Source organism: Pituophis catenifer, unplaced genomic scaffold (assembly GCF_029215685.1).
Source record: "Pituophis catenifer annectens isolate HBS135680 unplaced genomic scaffold, rPitCat1.0.hap2 SCAF_15, whole genome shotgun sequence".
In the NCBI taxonomy this organism is placed as follows: Eukaryota; Metazoa; Chordata; class Lepidosauria; order Squamata; family Colubridae; genus Pituophis; species Pituophis catenifer.
Genome location: NW_027256895.1, coordinates 9,357,797 through 9,375,043, shown reverse-complemented (window position 1 = coordinate 9,375,043; position 17,247 = coordinate 9,357,797). Strand labels below are relative to the sequence as shown.

Here is a 17,247-nt window from a genome sequence, read left to right as displayed (position 1 = left end):
GCTTATTTGAATAACATCAGTGGTAAAATCCAATTTTTTTTTACTACCGGTTCTGTGGGCGTGGATTGGTGAGCATGGTCTGGTGGGCATACAGGGGAAAGATACTGCAAAATCTCCATTCCCACCCCACTCTGGGGCCAGCCAGAGGTGGCATTTGCCAGTTCTCCATACTGCTCAAAGTTTCTGCTACCAGTTCTCCAGAACCTGTCAGAACCTACTGGATTTCACACCTGAATAACACTCTCTGTAAGACTTGTATAATATTATGACACAAGTGGAAAGAAAAACACCCTAAACTCACATTCGGTTCTTAGTGAAATTTTACATCTATGTGATGATTTTTCACAGTAATCTTCTTCACATTTTTCATGACATCCCATCTACAATAAGTACGATCTCTATAAGGCCCTGTATTTTTCAAAATCGCTGTTGTTTTTTTTTTGTTGTTGTTGTTTTACACTGATACACCCAGTTAACGTTGTAGTCTCTATTTGATTCTATAAGTGGCTGGGAAATACTGCAATGGTTAATGAAAATTGAAGCATTAATCTTTTCTAAGCAAAAATTCTTCAGTTCCATGCTAAGCTAAATAATAGCTATTGCACATCTTGTTTATTATGAAGTAAATAATTAACTTTTCCTTGAAGAGTCCAAATTACTATAATGGGTTTATCTGCTTAAAGCTCCAGAGATTTTCAGGAAAGCAGTGAAACTAGAATGCATGGTTGAAAGATACTGTAAATTAACTCCGGTTCCATGAAGAGCTTGAGGTGGTGGGAAGAGTCAAACAGGGCTATTGAGTTTGTTTCCTCCAGCATCAGTTCTTTCTTTTATCAGACCAATTTCAGATTTGGGTTGTAGAAATCTCAGTCATTGCTTATTTCTGTATCTCCACTGAAGTTAAAGATTTAGATTGATGCTTTTCTCTTAGGCGGCGTGTTGGGAAAACACAGGATGCTAAGTCAGATTCATTGGTGTGGGTTGATCTGTTGGAGACCTCTTTTAGAAGATTTTTTAGCAGTTGATGCACTGTTTTTTCTGATGTTCCCCGTGATCAAAATGAATGCACTCAAGTGTCCAGAGGTTGATCCTTTTCCAGTTCCACATGAATGGTACCAACCTGGTGATGTCCTCATTGGAGGGATGTCTTCACATATCATCTATGCCTTCAGAGAGCATTTATTTTATGAACATCCTTCTCGGGAGCTCTATGGACTTTCAGAGTAAGCAAATCTCATATCTTTCTTCACCTAATGATCGTTTCTAGATATCTACATCAGTTTCTTTGACTCACAAGGGTCTCGAAGAAGGCAGATAAAGTCACAAGTCAAACCAAGCATTTCTTGATTTTTTCACCCTGAGATTTCAGATTTTATGCCTCTATGGAAATGAGGGAGTCTTTATATTATTTTGAAAAAAGTGGTACAAATATGAATTTGAATGTCTAAGGGATACCTAGATTACTAATGTGAGACAGCATATATAGCTCAGGTATAATCAAAACAATCTTTCATGATATCTAAGCTTGGTTATTTCATGCAGATATTTTATTATCAGGTTAGGTAATACGTTTAGTGTTCTGAAAAGCATTGCAAAGCTTTTAATATGTTACCTCCTTGGAAGGCAAAATATTTGAAAGGGAACAATCAAACTCAGAGAGCACCACACATTTCACAATACTTAGAATATAAATACATAAAGTAGGAATTCATAATATAAAAAAAAATGTTCAGAAATGATCACTCATCTCCATAAAAGCAATGCAAAAATGGAAAAAACGTTCTTTACAATTAACACATTTCCTCAGAAAAAGGAGGAAATGGAAGAACAAAAATGGTTAAAGAAGATTAAAATAAAGAAGCGGAATAAGTTTAGTTTCCTCTCTATGAAACAGAACACAACATCTTTCTCATTGGCCAATAATAGACAATCTAAAAAGATAAATTACTGTATTGTTCAATGAATGACTTCCATGATACTTTGAAACAGTATAAAGGGAATTTAATCTTTTAAATTCTGATCAGAGGTACAAATGGCTATTCTTGGTGATCAATTAATTCATTCACTTTCTAAAACGAAACATTCTTTACTTACAGTCTGATTACAAAATTCTACCAACATCTCCTTTCCTTGGCCTTTGCTGTCAAGGAAATCAATGAGAATCAAGAAATCTTGCCCAATATTACCCTTGGGTTCCGTATTCATGACAGTTACTATGATGCAAGGATGACTTTTCGGACCACGCTGGACCTGCTTTTCAAATCAGATAGATTTATGCCCAACTACAAATGTGGACTTCAGACAGATCTCGTGGCCATTATTGGAGGACTTGGATCAGAAACTTCATCCCATATGGCAGATATTGTAGAGTTCTACAAAATACCACAGGTGGGTCCAGGGATGAGGAAATTTCTCTAGTTCTTAATTAGTTAAGAGCCTTCTTAAGAATTTATTCTCGTGTGTTTGTCTCCACAAAAACATGATTGTAAGGAAATCTCATTCCATACTTAGCAAGACATTGAAAATTGAAGTTAACTTGTACTGGTAAAGACAGATTTCAACTTGCTGGTATTTGATCATCTTCCAATTAGAAAAATAATAACAGAAATTTAGCTGCATTTTCAACCCTGTGGTACTGGAAACTAATTCATGAAGATGAACAGTTGGAAGAAAATCTAAATCACCTGTTGAATTTTTTTTTATTTTATTTTTTTGGTTTTCTTTTAGCTCCCATATGGATCCTTCCCCCCAAAAGAATTTCATATCAGTAAGTTTTCTTCTTTTTATTTTATGGCACCAAATGAACGTCTTGTATACATTGGGTTTATCCGATTGCTTCAACATTTTGGATGGAAATGGGTTGGACTCTTTGCTGTCAAAAATGAGAGTGGAGAACACTTTTTGAAGAAGCTACAGGAGATGCTTTCTCGGCATGGTATCTGTCCAGCCTTCATAAAAAGAATCCCTCCGCAGCTTTCATTGGATGAAATCCATACATTCAATGATGTAATTCAAAGTTTTTATATACATTTCACAGACATGAAAGCAAACGTATTTATTCTCTATGGAGAGTCTTATACACTTCTCTGGATCATACCTCCCATATTTTTAAGTGATCCTGAAGATAAATTAAACATATCCCTTAGAAAGGTATGGATCACAACAAGTCAAGTGGACTTCATACTAACAGCAAATCTAAAGACTTGGAATCTCCAATTGTTTGATGGGGCCATTTCTTTTCAGATACATTCAGGTGAAGTTCTAGCCTTCAAAGAATTTCTGAAGTCTATAAAACCCCTTTGGAGACAAAGAGATGGATTTCTAAAAGGGTTTTGGGAGCAAGCATTTGACTGTTCCTTGTCTAATTCAGAAAGACCAACAATGGACATGGGAAAATGTACTGGGGAGGAGAATCTGGACAGTCTTCCTGGACCTCTCTTTGAAATGCAAATGACAGGTCATAGTTACAGCATCTATAATGGTATCTATGCTGTGGCTCATTCTTTGCAAGCCTTACTATCAAAAGAATCCAGTCAGAGTAAAATATTGGTGGATAAAATCCCAGAACCTCAAAATCTTCCACTTTTTAAGGTAAAGTTGTCCAAGAAATGTGAAACATTTACTAGAAAGTGACTTGGATCACAAAATGAGCTGAAGCATGTTTTCAGACACAATATATCATTCAAATAGCTATGATTAAATTAATCAATCAATGATAAATACGTAAGGAAAGTACTATTCTTCTGCATTCATTAAATCCTACCACTGGGTTCCATTCCACTTTCTAACCAAGAGGACGATGTGAAATACTATTGACAGTAATATATTGCCTTTTTATATCCATGAAAATGGAAAGCAGTGCACTCATTACTGTATATAGTGATACTCTCCACGTTAATTCTTGATTATTGTCCCATCAAGCTGCATACAGAAATTTGCAAAGAAAGGAAAACGTTTTATAGAATGTTTTATCCCACTATACTTTAAACTTCCTCTTCTTCCTCCTCCTCCTCCTCCTCCTCCTCCTCCTCCTCCTCCTCCTCCTCCTCCTCCTCCTCCTCCTCCTCCTTCTTCCTCTGTAGCTGCACCCATTTCTTCAAAGCATTTCTTTCAACAATTCAGCAGGAGAATCAGTGTCCTTTAATGAGAACATGGAAATTGCAGAAGGATTTGACATCATCAACATGATCACCTTTTCAAACAAATCCATCCAGAGAGTGAAATTTGGAAGATTAGATCCCAATGCTGCAGATGGAAATGAATTGATTATGAATGAAAATTTAACTGCATGGCATAAAGATTTTAACCTGGTATGGGTATTCTTGAATGGGTCAGATTGCTGCATACATTTTCCTACAAAATGTATCATGTTCTTCCATTATACCCAATGAGGAAAAACTTGGTGAATCTTTTTGCAAACTTTTTAAAAATGTTATTTATGAGATCCTCCAGTTTCTTATTCTTTTTTAAGAATATGCATTTCAATGGCCTCTAGGCAATTCTTGAATGGCACAAAAGTTGTAATGAAGTATGTACTGCAAGCATGTGGAATGTTTATATTTTGACATCTTCCTTAAACAATGAAAGAAATAGCTTAAATTATCTCCAAGGGATCTCTGCTGGCCAATAAGATGATTAATTGCCTCTATTTTCAAATGATTAAAAACTCGGCAACTAATGGTGGAACATTTTTCATGTTATAAACAGGTTCTTCCAGTTTCTCTGTGCAATCAAAACTGTCATCCTGGATCTTGGAAGAGACAATCTGAAGAGAAAAGCTTTTGCTGCTATGATTGTATGCCGTGTCCACAGGGGAAGATTTCTACCAAGATAGGTCAGTTATGAAATCCTTCAAATTTTGGAGACAATGGCTGCAAACAAATTGTTTTGTCATAAATTACAATTTTTTTTATTTCTTACTAAAGGTGATGTTTTTCATGCTCTAAAGCAGGGGTGTCAAGCTCAAGGCCTGTCATGCCCACAGTGACCGCGGCTACCCCGGGCCACACACACACACACACAAAACCCTCTGAGTTCAAACACAACCCTGATGCGGCCCTCAATAAAATTCAGTTTAACCCTGCTTCAAAACAAGGAACAAAGGCAATCCCTATAAACCTCAGTTATTAATAATCTCTCATATTTGAGAATACTAAGATACTTCGCAAGATCCCAGCATTCATATATCCAATCTTTTCTCATATGACATTTTTGCCTCAGAATTCAAAATCCAAGCTATTTTATTTATTTATTTAGCGTATGGCTGGTCACACACAATATTAAAACATTTCATTTTTACAGATTAAAACAATTAAAACAATTTTTTAAAAAAGCAGTAAGAAACCTAAGAGGAAAACAGAAATAACATTTCACAGTTTAATGTCGAGTTTGGAGATCTAGTCAGTAGCTGTCATTGTTATGCAGAGGAAGTCCCTAAAATCTCCTGGATACCTTCTGTTAGAGCATTCCCTCACTATATGTTGGATAGTCTGTCGGGGGCTCCCGCAATCACATTGTGCTGAAGGTGACTTTCCCCATTTATACAAGGAGTCGGCACATGAGTCGTTCTAATTCTATTGTATGTCACCCATATGTGTCGGGGTAAATTAAATCCTGGAGGTATACTATTAGGATTAATATGCTCAGAAATATCTTGGGGGGAATAGCTACTCCACGCTTCCATCCACTTTTGGGTGGTTCTGATGATTGGCCAGCAGCTTAAGCACTGTCAAGAGTGGTGGGTTTCTTTTTTTTTTTTTAATTGAAAAAGTTTTACAAATACATTTTCTCCCCAATTTCCCTCCCCTAACCCTCCCTGACCCCCCCAACCCTCCCTAATCCCCCCTAGCCCCCACTCCCCCCAGGACTTCCACAAAATATAATCCAAATCAAAATCACATTTTATAAAACTTGAACCCCTCCACCCCCTGTATATTTTTCACATCTTCACAAAATTCAATTATTCTATCCCTATATAATACAATCAGTTAAAAGCTATCTGATATTTCCTAGTTTGATATTTATTCTGCACATAATCTATCCACTTTTTCCACTCCCATGCATAAGTCTCTTGTGTCCGATCTTTTAGATATGCTGAAATCTTCGCCATCTCTGCAAAGCTGGCCATCTTCAAAGTCCATTCTTCAATAGTGGGCATAGCTTCATTTTTCCAATATTGACCTATCAGTAATCTCGCTGCTGTTATCATATACAATATCAGCTTTACTTCACCCAATGTAAAACCCTTAACTATACCCAATAAAAACAATTGTGGAGAAAACTGAATTTTTTTCTTCAAAACATTTTGCATAACCCACCAATTTTTTATCCAAAAAGCCTTCACTTTCTTACAAGTCCACCACATATGGTAATATGTGGCATCTAGGCAATCACATCTCCAGCATTTTGGTTGAACATTAGGATATATACACAATAATTTCTTAGGATCTAAATGCCACCTATAAAACATTTTATAAAAGTTTTCCCTCAGATTCTGCAACTGTGTAAATTTAACATTCTGAACCCATATTTTTTCCCATGTTTCCAACATCACTGGTTCTGCAAAATTTTGTGCCCACTTTATCATACAATCTTTAACCAGTTCAGTTTCTGAATCCCTTTCTAGCAAAACATTATAAACCCTTTTAATATGCATTGGACCTTTCTCTTTTATATGTCTAACCAATTCTTCTTCATGCATCATTATACCAGTTTTTTGGTCCTCTTTCCATCTCAATTGAAGTTGATTATAGTGTAACCAAGTTAAATTAATCCCTTCTTTCAACAGCGTTTCTAATGTCTTCAATTGCCATCTGCCTGCATCTGTAAAAAGAACTTCTTTATATAAAAACCCCCGAGTGACATTATATTTGTATTCCACATGATATGACCAAGATCCAGCCATAACGGTATTTTGTAATCCCATTTGAATCGGTGCTTCTTCCAAACCCTCATCAAAGAGTCTCTAAGTATATGGCTTTTAAATACTTTATCCACTTTGTTGTCATAGAATAAGTAAGCATGCCATCCAAGTTCAAGATCATAACTTTCTATATTCAATATTCCAGTCTTTTTCCTTCCAAACCAATCACTTGCTTGCGTCAAAGCTGCTGCTTCATAATATAATTGTAGGTTTGGAAGTTTAAGGCCCCCCCTTTCTGGAACATCTTGCATAATTTTCAGCTTAACTCTCGGCTTTTTCTCATTCCATACAAACTTATTCACTCCACTTTGCCATTCTCTTAGTTGTTTATCACTTTTAAGCACCAGAATCATTTGAAACAAAAAGAGAAATCTTGGCAAAATGTTCATCTTAACTGCTGCTATTCTTCCAAGTAGAGACAGCTGCAGTTTTTTCCAAGTCTCCATATCTTTCTGTACATCTTGCCACAACACCTCGTAATTATTTTGAAACAATTTCATATTTGATTCTGCAACCTGAACTCCTAGATATTTAACCTTTGGTACTATCTCAAAACCTGCCTTGCTTTCAAGTTCCTGTTTTCTATCTTGTGTCATATTTTTGACTATCATCTTAGTTTTTTTCTGGTTCAATCTAAATCCTGATACCATACCATATTGTTCTATAATGTCTTTCATCTGGATTATTGATTCCATCGGCTGTGTTAGGGTAACAATCAGATCATCTGCAAATGCCCTTATTCTGTAATCCTCTTGCCTTATCACTATTCCCTTCAAGGTGCTCGAGTCCCGTATTGTATTCAACAAGACTTCTAGTGTTAAAATAAATAACAATGGGGATAACAGACAACCTTGTCTTGTTCCTTTTTCAATACTAAAATTTGTTGTCAAACTTCCATTAATAATAATTTGTGCCTTTTGTTCTTGATAAATTGCTGAAACCGCCTGTATAAATTGATCCCCAAAATCCATCTTTCTTAAAGTCTTTAATAGAAAGTTCCAATCCACTCTATCAAAGGCCTTCTCCGCATCCAAGAAAACCAGCACTGCAGGGATCTGTTTATTCTTCTCAAGATATTCCAATAAATCTATAACTTGCCTTACATTATCCTTCATGTATCTGCCTTCTATAAATCCCGCTTGATCACAATGAATCACCTCTTGAATAACTGGCATCAACCTGTTGGCTAATACTTTTGCAAATATTTTATAATCATTATTCAGAAGAGATATTGGTCTAAAATTCTCAGGTTTTTTAGGACCTACTTGCTCTTTCGGTATCAATGAAATATAAGCTGTTTTCCATGATGGGGGTATTTTACCCCCTTGTTGTATACTACAAAATAGATCTTTAAGATGTTCAATCATTTCTGCTTGTAAAGTTTTATAGTACACCGCAGTTAAACCATCCGTCCCTGGTGCTTTAGCTGTTTTCAATTGTTTAATTGCGGGAATAATCTCCTCAGCTGTTATAGGATGATTCATTCTCTCCTTTTGTTGACTAGAAATTTTTGTAACTCTTCTATTTTCTAAATATTTCTCTATAAGTCCATTCTGTGTATCATCTTTGGCATATAGTTTGGTATAATAATCTACAAAAACTTCTTTAATTAATTTTTGTTGAGAAATTTCCTTCCCTCCACTGTCAATACTATCAATGACCCGTGTACTCTGCCTCTTCATTAGTGTATAAGCCAACCATCTGTCCTGTTTGTTAGCATTACAAAATGTGTTATGTTTCGCAAATTGTAAATTTGTTGCTGCTTGTTCCGCCATAAGCATTTGAAATTGATCTTTCAGAAGTTTTATAGCTCCTCGTATTCTTTCATCTGTTGGTTTTTTATAAGTAACTGTTCTTTATTCTTTATTTCTGCTTCCATTTCAGATCTTTTCTTTTGTCGATTTAATTTATGTTTAGAGTTCATATGAATGAGTACCCCTCTCATATATGCTTTACTCGCATCCCACACGATTTCAATAGGGGTACCCTTATTCAAGTTAATTTCAAAAAATTCTTTCATTTGCTTTTTAAGTTCTGTTATATTCTTTTCATATCTAAACAAATTTTCATTTACTCTCCATGATCTTCTCTCACTCTTTCCCATCTCAATTTCTATCCATACCGGGCTATGGTCAGTTAAAGTCCTTGGAAAAATCTTTGTTCTTTTCGTTTTTACAAGTAAATCAGCTGATAGTAAAATAAAGTCAATCCTAGAAAAGGATCTGTGTCTATCTGAAAAGAAAGTAAAATCCAAATCTTTTGGGTTATGTATTCTCCAAATATCTTTTAATTCCAAATCTTCTTTCATATCAAAAAAAGTCTGTGGTAATCTAATCCTTGACTTTGCCAAACTCTTTTTATCTATTTTAGAATCAATTACTCCATTCCAGTCTCCCATAATTAAAATAGATCTGTAGTCCCATTGCAATATTTTAGAATGCAAAGTTTTGTAAAAAATTTCTTGTTGTTGATTAGGAGCATAAATTCCAATCACCAGAATTGGGCCATTTGCTGTGTAAAGTTCAATTGCTATAAACCTGCCGCAACCATCTGCTTCTATAATTTTAGCTGACAGTCTTTTATTTATATAAATAACCACACCATTCTTTTTTTCCAAATTCGAAGCTATGAAATGTGTTCCTAGTCTTGAATTTATCAAATATTTTTGATCTTGTATTCTAATATGAGTTTCTTGTAAACAAATTATATCATTATTAAATTGTCTCAAATAGTTAAATAGTTTCTTCCTTTTCTGTGGTGAGTTTAATCCATTCATGTTCCAAGATAAAAACGTAATCGTCATGTACACTTTGTTGAAGCAACAAGAACATGTGCCAAAGACTTTCCGAGTCGGTGGTCTTCGGCTTTGCTCCTCCCATGGCTTCACATTCTTGTATATTACCCTTGACTCCTTTCTTGTATTGCTGTGGCTTGGCCCTTTCCTGTTGTTGTTTTTCTTTAATTTGCTTAGAAACTGCTCGAGTTATACGCTGATCTTTAGCTTCACACATCCGGGCTAGGTCCAAAGCCACTTCTCTTGTAGTCTTAGGTGGTTCATTTACAATTTCCGAAGGAAGATCTAACAGGAGGGCATCCAGAAATCCTCCTGTAGCTCCCTGCATTTCCATTGCCTCCAGTTCCAGCTGCTTAGACTGCTCTTCCATCTCTTGCTGAAATTGCTTCTCCTTATCGCCCTCCTTTGTCTCCAACACAGAAGATGTACGTGGGAATGGTGAACTCTCTTTAAAAAAATTAGAATAAAATTCTTCCGCCTTCTCAACAGTATTTAATCGATATCTTTCTCCTTTATACCTCAAAATTATGCCAGTTGGAGCATCCCACCTAAATGGAATTTGTTGTTTTTTTAATTCATTCACTAGAAATCCAAAGTCCTTTCTATCTTTTAACATCTTAGGTGGTAGCTCTTTATAAACTCCAATCTCCTTTCCATCCACTTGCACAGCAGAGACAAAGGACTTTTGCAAAACATCATTTCTCATTTTTCTATCTGTAAAATATATCATCACATCTCTAGGCAATTGTCTTTGTCTGGCCACCCAAGAATTCACTCTGTACACTTTGTCCATTTTACAAAAAGTATCTTCAGAGCTAATCTTTAACAACACAGCTAGTGCATCAGCACAGATCTTTCTCAGGTCTTCCCTATCATTCTCTTTTAAGCCTCTCAGCCTTATAGCAAATTCCATAGACCTGAACTGCATCATTGTAATCTCATTTTCAAGTCTCTGCATTTTATTGTCAGCATCAAAGATTTTATAATCAGCCTCCTTCATTTTGACATCCATTTCTGATCTAAGTTCCTCCACTTTTTTATCAGTTTTAATAATTGCTTCTGACAATCCAGTCACCACTGTCATTAATTTTTTGGTCACCTTGTCATATTTTTCTTGCACCACCTCTTTGATTTCTTTAATCTCCTGATTAATTTCCTGTTGTGACTTTTTAAACTTCTCATCCAGATTTTCATCTTGCCTCATCAAAGCCTGAGCAATAAAATCCTTTAAACTTTCAAGATCAATCTCTTTTTTCTGGCTCTGCTGGCTGGGAGGCTGCTGTTCAAGTTTGTGTGTGGGGGATCCCCCCCCCCGCCGCCTTCACATCCTGTTTAGTCTGCTTAGAAGCCATTCTGCCACGTATTCTAACTTTCTCAAGAAAGGAAGTCTTTTTTCCCTTTCCTCCTCCACAAAGTTCTCTGACAAAGTCCCCCAGTTTTAGTCAAATTAAAGATGAAGTTGAATCAAAGTCAGGCTTGTTTTAAAAGAGATTCCCTTTTCCTTCACTTATTACAGGCAATGCTACTTTGTAACTTGTTAAAATAGCTATGCAAATCCAGTCTCGCTTTCAGCTCTCGTTATGCTGAAGCTGGGCGCCATTTTCAGGAGACTTTCAATCTTTATATTAAAGTTATTCACAGGGCTAGTATAAATACTTGCAGTTTTGTGGTGCAAGTTCCGATTCCACCCTGTTTGTTTGGAAAATTCACTTTGTTCTAAATAAGAAGGTTGGTCCCGCCGCCTTGTTCTACGATGTGTAGAATTGTCCTCGCTGTCCGGAGCCTTGGCAAGCTGGATAGGGAGCCGCACCTGTTTCCTCCCCAGAGGCAAAAGGGTGCTATCTGGGGGCTTCACAGGGGCTCTAACTGACTCTCGCCAGCTCTATTCGCGATTCCTATAGGATTTGGAATTTTCCGAGCTGCTTCTACTTGTTCGAAGTGGCTCTAACAGGCAATGGAGCTGTCGGTCCAAAAAAAGACCGTCTGTCGGCGACGGGAACCAAACCGGAAGTCAAGAGTGGTGGGTTTCTTGACTTTAATCGGCATCTTAAGAGAGCAGGAATATAGCCATGAATTGGTAGAGAGGAATTTAACAGGATCTTACTATACTCCCGAATGAGAGCTTCTTGTCGACGTAAGTGTGGGGGAAGTATGTGACTAAGAACTGGTAGCCAGTAACTAGGTGTAGATTTTATGCACCCAGTAATTAGCCTCATTGTATGGTTAAGTTGAACATCAATATGTGAGCTGTTTATCCATACAGGTGCGCAGTATTCCGCTGCAGAGTAGCAAAGCCCAAGGGCTGCACATCAAAGTGTTTGGGCTGAAGCTCCCCAAATTGTTCCACATAGTTTTTGTAGAATGTTATTTCTGCTGTTAACCTTGGCAGCCATATTCTGAATATGTTTTTAAAAAGACAGAGTCCTGTCTAAGGTGACCCCCAGGTATTTTGGTGTTGCCTCATATGGGAGCAGTTTGTTGTTTAGGTATACATTGAGTTCTCTTTTTGCCAATTTGTTGTTAAGGTGAAAACATGATGTAACTGTTTTACTTACACTTGGGATTAACCTCCATTGTTGGAAGTATGTGCTCAAAGTTGTAAGGTTGGCTGTAAGTACACCTTCTGTAGCTTCGATGTCCTTGTGGCTATATGCTAATGCCAGGTCATCGTCATAAGAGAACTTTGTTGATAGCATGGGTGGTATATTGGAAATATATAAGTTAAATAGAGATGGGGCCAGCACGGAGCCCTGAGGGAGTCCGTTATTCAGGTGTCTTTGCTTACTGATTTTGTCACCCATGATGACTTGAAAGGTCCTTGCTGAAAGCATTTTATTTATTAGGCGGCCCATAGTTCTACAGGGGACAGCATGGAGGAATTTGCTCCCTCCATACTGTATCATATGCTGCTGTGAGATCCACAAATACAAGAGATGTTTTCAATTTATTCTGATAGCTGCTTTCTTTCTTTCTTTTTTTAATTTTTATTAATAATAATAATAAAAAAAACCAACATAAATACATTGAAACAACATACAAAACGAAAAAACATCAATTCAGTCCAATGACTGACTCTTAGAAGTTACTACAACGGTGGGTTATTTTCATATTTCTATTTGTATCTATATCTACAGTCACATGTTTACATGGTTATATATGTATATATATAATTGACTCCTTGTTTACTTCTATACATTTCTGTTGAATAGTCAAAAATTATCTTTATATTCCTATTTTTGCCTCCAGCCAGCTGTACCATCTTTGCCATACTAAATAGTAATCAGTATCGTCTTTCTCTTGTATTTCTTTTGTGAGCTTATCCAATTCTGCACATTCTGTAATTTTGGCTATTATTTTGTCTTCTGTGGGTAACTGTTCAGATTTCCAATGTTGGGCAAAGAGTATATGTGCTGCTGTGAGGATATGGATGATCAGATATTTTATTTCTTTGGTATATTGTGCTGTGATTATTCCAATAAAAAGATTTCCGGCCTCATTTCCAGTTTTTGTTTCGTGATTTCTTCAATCATTATTTTAATTTGTTGCCAGTATTGTTTTGCCCTTCGGCATGACCACCAGAGATGATAATATGTCCCTTTCTGTGATTTACATTTCCAGCACATTGGAGACGTATTTGGGAACATCTTGGCTAGGTGCGCCAGTGGGAGGTGCCATCGGTAGAACATTTTGTAAAGGTTTTCCTTATAGGGTATAGACAATGTCATCTTATAATTTATCTTCCACAAATTTTCCCACTTATCCAATTCAATAGTATATCCTATATTTTTGGCCCATGTTATCATATTCTCTTTGACAACCTCCTCTTCTAATTTGTATTTTAGTAGGTACTTATAAATTTTGGTAATCATTTTCTCATCTGTACTTTGTAATATTTTATCCAATTCATTTGGTTCATTTTGGAATCCGAATTGTGCCCGATCAGTTTTGTATCTTGATTCTATTTGCATGTATGGCCACCAATCAATGTCTATACCCTGATTTTGTAATTCTTGTCTTGTTTGTAATTCTCCTTCACTGTTCAGTAGTTCTTTATAAGTCCTCATTTTCTCTATATCCATGGCATTGGGATATATTAGTGCTTCCATTGTCGATAGCCATCGTGGAATCTTGGTATAGTGTTTTCTAATCTCTTGCCATGATTTGTACAATGATTCTCTGATAATATGTTGCTGGAAATATCCATGGTGGTTGTCCTTTCCCTCCCACAAAAAGGCGTGCCATCCGCGTTGTAATTCAAAGCCCTCTAGTGATAGCATTCTTTTATTCTTGAGGTCTATCCAGTCCCTTATCCAGTTTAGCGATGCTGCTTTGTAATATAACTCCCAGTCTGGTAGGCCTAAACCTCCTTTTTCCCGAATATCTTGCATACACTTTATTTTGATTCTGGCCCTTTTCCCATTCCAAATAAATTTTGTTATTATTTTATTAAGGTCCTTAAAAAAGTTCTTTCCTGGCCAGATTGGGGTTACTTGAAAAAGGTAGAGTAATCTAGGCAGTATATTCATTTTTATGGATGCAATTTTCCCTAGAAATGACAGTTGTAATTTGTTCCACGTTTCCAGATCTTTTCTAATTTGTTTCATTAATTTGTTATAATTGTCTTCTCTAATTGTTATTGCTTTAGCAGTAAGCCAGATTCCTAGATACTTTATTCTCTTTACAATTTGTATTCCTAATTTGTCTTCTAGTTTTGTCTCCTGTACCTTTGTCAAATTCTTTGTTAATGCTTTAGTTTTTTGTTTCTTAATTTTAAGCCCTGCGACTCTTCCATATTCCTCTATCTTCGCTAAAAGTTTGGTTCCTGTTATTTCCGGTTGCTCCATTATAAATACCACATCGTCAGCGAAGGCTTGCAATTTGTATTCTTCTTTCCGTGTTCTCTTTTATTTCCGCATCTTTCCTAACTTCATTTAGTAATATTTCCAATGAAATTATGAACAGTAGTGGGGATAAAGGGCAACCCTGTCTCACACCCTTTTGTATATCCAGATTTTCAGTCATATCTCCATTAATCATAATTTTGGCCGTTTGGAGGGAGTATACTTTTCTAATCATATGTAAAAATTTGACACCAAAGTCCATGGTTTCTAGTTGCATTATGAGGAAATTCCAATTTAGATTGTCAAATGCCTTTTGTGCGTCTAAAAAGATTAAGGCTACTTGTTTATCAACTCTTTTCTCGTAATATTCCAGGACGTTGATAATTGTTCTTATGTTGTTTTTGATCTGTCTTCTTGGGACAAAACCGTTCTGATCTGTATGTATGTATTTATAAATAATTGTTTTCAGTCTTTGCGTTATAACCAACATGAAGAGTTTATAATCTACATTGAGCAATGAGATCGGCCTATAATTTTTAACTTGTGTGAGGTCCGTGTCTTCTTTGGGGATGAGTGTAATAATGGTTTTAGTCCAGGATTTGGGAATTTCTGCTTCTAATAATGCATCATTGAGGACTTGGAGTAACAGTTCATCCATTGCATTTTGACAGTTTTTATAAAACTCCGTTGGTATTCCGTCTGGGCCTGGAACCTTGTTGTTTTTTTGCTTTTTCCTTGCTTCCACCAGCTCAGACATCGTAATTGGTCTATTTAATGCTTCTCTATGGGACTCCTCTAATTTTGTGATGTTTGTTTTACATAAGTATTCCTTAATGTCTTCATCCCGAATCTCTTCTTTCTTGTAGAGACTTTGAAAAAAATCTTTGACTATACGTTTTTTGTCTAGATTGGTATGGTATATTTGTCCTGTTTCGTCCTGCAATTTAAATATTGTTCTCCTTTCTTTTTCTTTTTTCAGTTTATACGCTAACCAGCGCCCCGTTTTGTTTGCATGCTCAAAATGTTTCTGTTTTGCTAATTTGATTTTCTGTGCAATTTCTGTCTGGGTAATCAAATTGATTTTATGTTTAGTAAGATTTAATTTTTCTTTTATTGTTTTGTTGTGGGGCTCCTTCTGCAATTCTAATTCGTATATTCTAAATTGTTCTAACAACTTGACTGTTGTTTCTCTTTATTTATTTATTTTGCCATATACGCAATTGTAAGACCTCTTATGTATGCTTTAATTGTGTCCCAAAGGTTTTGAAGCAAGTTGTCACCTGCAGGCCAAAGTATACATAGTGACCAAGGTCAAATTTTGGCCCAACCATCTTTTATATGGTGGTCATCCAAAGCATTGTATGACACTGTAATAGAGAAAATTGAAAACTATCCGCTTAACTATTGTAAAATTGGCTAAAAAAGTGTAATCATCAATATTGAAGAGAGGGAAAGAGAGATAGAGAGGGAGAGAGACTGCAACCCACCTTATTTTCTAAATTTCAGAAATTCTGATTGGAATTTCTGAATTTCTGACAAGGTCATGGCTAAGAAGGATTGGAAGGAATGTCAGTCTTCAAACATATTGGAAAGAAATAGAAAGTAAATGACTTTCTTTTTGATCTTTTTATCCAGATACAGAAGATTGTTTCAAATGTCCTGAGGATCAGTATCCAAGTCAAGAGCAAGATCGATGCCTTAACAAAACAATGAGTTTCCTGTCCTTTGAAGAACCTTTAGGGATCAGTCTGGCCTCAGCTGCTGTTTCCTTTTCCTTCATGACAATCAGTGTGCTCAGAATTTTCCTTAAGCATAGAGATACCCCCATCGTCAAAGCCAACAACCGGGACCTCACTTACACTCTCCTTATCGCCCTTCTGCTCTGCTTTCTCTCTTCCTTGTTATTCCTTGGTCAGCCAGGGAAAGTAACCTGCCTTCTCCGGCAACCAGCATTCAGCATTATCTTCTCAGTTGCTGTTTCTTGTGTGTTAGCTAAAACTATTACCGTGGTTGTCGCTTTCATGGCTACTAAGCCAGGTTCTTCAATGAGAAAATGGGTGGGGAAAAGATTGGCTCTTTCCATTGTCCTTTCTTGTTCTTTTCTTCAAACAGGTCTTTGCATTTTGTGGCTGGCAACATCTCCTCCATTCCCTGAGTTAGACATGAATTCCCTTACAGAAATCATGATTTTGCAATGCAATGAAGGCTCCATCTTCATGTTCTATTGTGTCCTGGCCTATCTGGGCTTCCTGGCTATTGCCAGCTTCATTGTGGCTTTCCTTGCCCGTAATTTACCTGGCAGCTTTAATGAAGCCAAGTTCATCACTTTCAGCATGTTGGTTTTCTGCAGTGTGTGGATCTCCTTTGTTCCAACTTATCTGAGTACCAATGGAAAAGCCATGGTGGCTGTGGAGATCTTCTCCATCTTGTCCTCCAGTGCTGGGTTATTGGGATGCATCTTCTTCCCAAAATGCTTCATCATTGTTCTTAAACCAGAACTAAATACTAAGAAAGGACTAATAAAATAAAGTTATTGTATCATAGGCGTGTTATATTTTTTCCAACAATACTGAGTTTAAATGAGATGGTGATATTCAATTAAGAGTTAATTAAATAATTTCAGAGTTTATTTATTCATTTATTTCTTGTGGCATATATAGGATGAGCAATGTTTCTCAACCTTGACAGGT

At 36.4% G+C, this 17,247-nt stretch overlaps 1 protein-coding gene across 1 annotated transcript; it reads left to right on the top strand.

Moving 5' to 3' along the window:
• Positions 1 to 1,059: 1,059 nt before the first annotated feature.
• Positions 1,060 to 17,085, top strand: LOC139324323 (vomeronasal type-2 receptor 26-like). The gene is made up of 6 exons (XM_070954046.1): positions 1,060 to 1,223; positions 2,097 to 2,388; positions 2,728 to 3,591; positions 4,083 to 4,310; positions 4,708 to 4,834; positions 16,193 to 17,085. Exons 1-6 carry the CDS (start codon positions 1,060 to 1,062, stop codon positions 17,083 to 17,085), a joined length of 2,568 nt encoding a protein of 855 aa, XP_070810147.1.
• Positions 17,086 to 17,247: the final 162 nt, after the last annotated feature.